Here is a 3,121-nt window from a genome sequence, read left to right on the forward strand (position 1 = left end):
TTTTTTTTTTTGGATCAAAGATATATCTAATATTTATGTATAAAAAAAAACTAAAAGTTAATTTAATACTTGAGTAAGTTTCTTTCCCTGCCTATAAACCAGGGTACCACCAGACTAACCAGTAAACATACAGACGCCAGATGTTTCGATTTCGGTAGTCCACAACAGTTGAACAAACATGGATGGGAATTGTACCACGTGTAACGATCAGCACCAAAGATAATTTAAGACCCAGAGGAGAAAGATTACAAAATACATACGTTTGCATTTGTAAGAAAATTTGGAAGAGAATACAAAATGGCAACGCGAGGAGCTGCTGCTGCGTTCGTAATATGGAAGCACCGAAACAACCCTTCTCTTCGATCGATATCATCGCACCATTTCTATCCCATCTTCAAACCTCAAATCATCCCAAAAGGTAACAAATTAGGGTTCGTCACCGAAAATATGAAGAAGTTAAATTTTGGCATATATATGATTCTCTTTGTAGGGTGTAGATATCAAATTAGGGCAATACAAGGAGAAAGTGTTGATCGCGGTACACAATCGAAGAACAACGATGAGCCAAAACCAAAACCTGAGAATTGGAAAATCAAAATGCTTTACGATGGGGATTGCCCTCTCTGTATGCGTGAGGTCTACCTAAAAATAAGCATCTATCTCATATGTTCATAACTAAACTTGAAAATACTTCGCTCAGAGCTGAATTGTTCTGTTTCCGTTTTCTTGTCAAAAAGGTTAATATGCTTAAGGAAAGGAATGAGGAATATGGAACGATAAAGTTCGTCGACATCAGTTCCAATGATTATTCCCCGCAAGAGAATCAAGGGCTTAATTACAAAACTGTAAACTGATTTATTTAACCTTCTCTAGTTTGTACCATCCTCTGTTTTTATTGTTCGGGTTCGGATTTGATCGAGATTTTTATCAGGTTATGGGGCAAATCCACGCGATTCAGTCCGATGGAAATGTGGTAACGGGTGTGGAGGTAAAGCTTAACATCATTGTTTAGACTAAACCCATTTCGTATAGCATATTAATGTTTTATTAATTGGCCGTTTGAACGTTTTCAGGCATTTAGGAAACTATATGAACTGGTTGGGCTTGGATGGGTTTACTCTATCACTAAATTTGAACCAGTAAAGCCTCTCTCTTGCAAGTTGGATTCTTGAAGAATCGTGCCCCTTTTATCGTGTCTTGTTCTGCGTTCATGGATAACATATGATTACTTGCAGATAGGGAAGGTAGCTGATGCAGTGTATGATTTCTGGGCTAAGTATCGACTTCAGGTCACAGGTATACGTTATGACGTGAATCATGCTTAAACTTTATTCAAGTTTATTTTGTGCTTTAAAGTTCTATATCTTTGTTGAATAGGGCGGCCACCTATAGAAGCTATTCTTGAAGCGAGAAAGAAAAATAAGGTAGGGAGAAAGAGAACCTCACAAAGTAGAGAGCATTCGTTTTATCGCTTTTCTTTCTCAATCTTTTACTCAAAAAAAGAAACCGAGGAGATCATTTTTGTTGGCAGGTGGAGACATGTGGTAACAGTAAGGCGTGCAAGACGTGATTTTTCTTACAAATTACATATACCACAACCAGTTTGTAGTTACATATGCTCTGTTTTCCCGCATTATGTAAACTTGAGTGTTTCGATGTATTAGATAAAAAGTACGTTACGTATATATCGGACCAGATCTTCCTTTGGAAATAAGAATATTCGAAATCAAAATTGACATAATTCGGTTACTTATCCCCTTTTGAGTAAATATTTGAGCTTTTTAAAACTTTTACTACAATATGCATTCTATGAACTCTTACGCTTCAGTACGCAAAAATCTCTACAAACATTAAATTTTCGCGAAGGGCAGCATTTGGTCCAAATCGAAAAACGTTCGCAAACTTTTCAGAACTTAAAACATTTGTATAGTCTTCGAAATAACAGTGAGACGTCGCCAAAGTTAGAATCGAAACTATACGAACAACTGTCCAAACGATGACAATAAAATTTTAACGAATATTTAAATCCTACTCGTCGATTGGCCCCGACAAATACATCAGCCGTCTTAAACACACGCACCCTGATCATTCTGATCCTTAAACATACGTCACAAGGATAAAAGCGCACTATATAAGAAATATCCGAAATTTTGGTCGAGCACTTCTAATTGGCTTAAAAATTGTCTTTGGAGAGATGCTCGATTCATACCATACAAGTCGTATAAGCCGAGAACCTATCGCGGACTTTAGATCGGTATGAATGAGGTTGAAATCACAATAGAAAAATCGATAGCCGGCTAGTCACCGCATAAACCTTAAAACCGAAAGTAAACCTAGGTCTTGTCCTAAACCCAGCACACTGGTCTATAACATCTCAAGACATGATATCTAAAGAGTGATACGAGATCTTAAAACATGTCTCTTCGTCCATATCTTAACCTTCACGAAACTTCGTAAAAATAAATAAGTGATTTTTACGGAATTTACATCTCGAGCGAACCAACAGATTGAACGTCTCACTAGAACTAAATATGAGACGACAACTCATACTTATTTCAGACATATTCAGAAAGAAGTAGTTCGATAAATTCTCATCATATATAAAACCGCAAAGCGGTAGGGATTCGAAGCCACCAACGGCCAGTCCCGATAAAAACAAAACGGCCAAAGAGGTCCGCACAAAGTCTCAAACATAAAGGCCACACTCGACCATATTTAAAAAAAAAAGATAACTTAGATTAGAATGAGGGTTTTCAAAACACTTAAGTACAGAGATCCTTGTACATGCACAAGGTCTCGAAAACATAAAGAAACATAAAGAGAAAGGCTCCACACGGTTTTGAAATAAAGAAATAACACTTAGACTAAAAACATAACAGATAGATGATGAAGTCGGTCCAAGTTGCCTAGGCCGAGATGCATCCAAGATACATCATCTAGGAGATGTGAAAGTGTACTTGTGGCCTTATTAAAAACCTTGATTAGAAAACCCAGTGGGACAAAAACCAACCAATGGAAAAACGAGTACACACAAGTCACTTGCCTAGATGATGATCAGCTTGATGGAGAAGTAGCTTGAATGGTGATAAGTGTGTCTTGGTTGATCAAGCTTCTACCAAGA

General features: G+C 37.2%; 1 protein-coding gene across 1 annotated transcript; it reads left to right on the top strand.

The window, feature by feature from the left end:
- The first annotated feature begins 207 nt into the window (after positions 1 to 207).
- Positions 208 to 1,749, top strand: LOC111212299 (uncharacterized protein At5g50100, chloroplastic). Its single transcript, XM_022713787.2, has 8 exons — positions 208 to 418; positions 491 to 636; positions 738 to 845; positions 932 to 988; positions 1,074 to 1,139; positions 1,236 to 1,296; positions 1,378 to 1,424; positions 1,532 to 1,749. Exons 1-8 carry the CDS (start codon positions 298 to 300, stop codon positions 1,568 to 1,570), a joined length of 645 nt encoding a protein of 214 aa, XP_022569508.2. The 5' UTR covers positions 208 to 297; the 3' UTR covers positions 1,571 to 1,749.
- Positions 1,750 to 3,121: the final 1,372 nt, after the last annotated feature.

This window comes from Brassica napus, chromosome A10, assembly GCF_020379485.1.
Source record: "Brassica napus cultivar Da-Ae chromosome A10, Da-Ae, whole genome shotgun sequence".
NCBI classification, from domain to species: Eukaryota; Viridiplantae; Streptophyta; class Magnoliopsida; order Brassicales; family Brassicaceae; genus Brassica; species Brassica napus.

What these genes read in the sequence shown, in the direction of transcription:
- LOC111212299 (XM_022713787.2), top strand. Translation starts at nt 298, where the DNA reads ATGGCAACGCGAGGAGCTGCTGCTGCGTTCGTAATATGGAAGCACCGA. An exon ending in ATGTGGTAACGGGTGTGGAG is followed by an intron (nt 989 to 1,073) that starts GTAAAGCTTAAC and finishes GAACGTTTTCAG; the next exon opens with GCATTTAGGAAACTATATGA. An exon ending in GTATCGACTTCAGGTCACAG is followed by an intron (nt 1,297 to 1,377) that starts GTATACGTTATG and finishes TTTGTTGAATAG; the next exon opens with GGCGGCCACCTATAGAAGCT.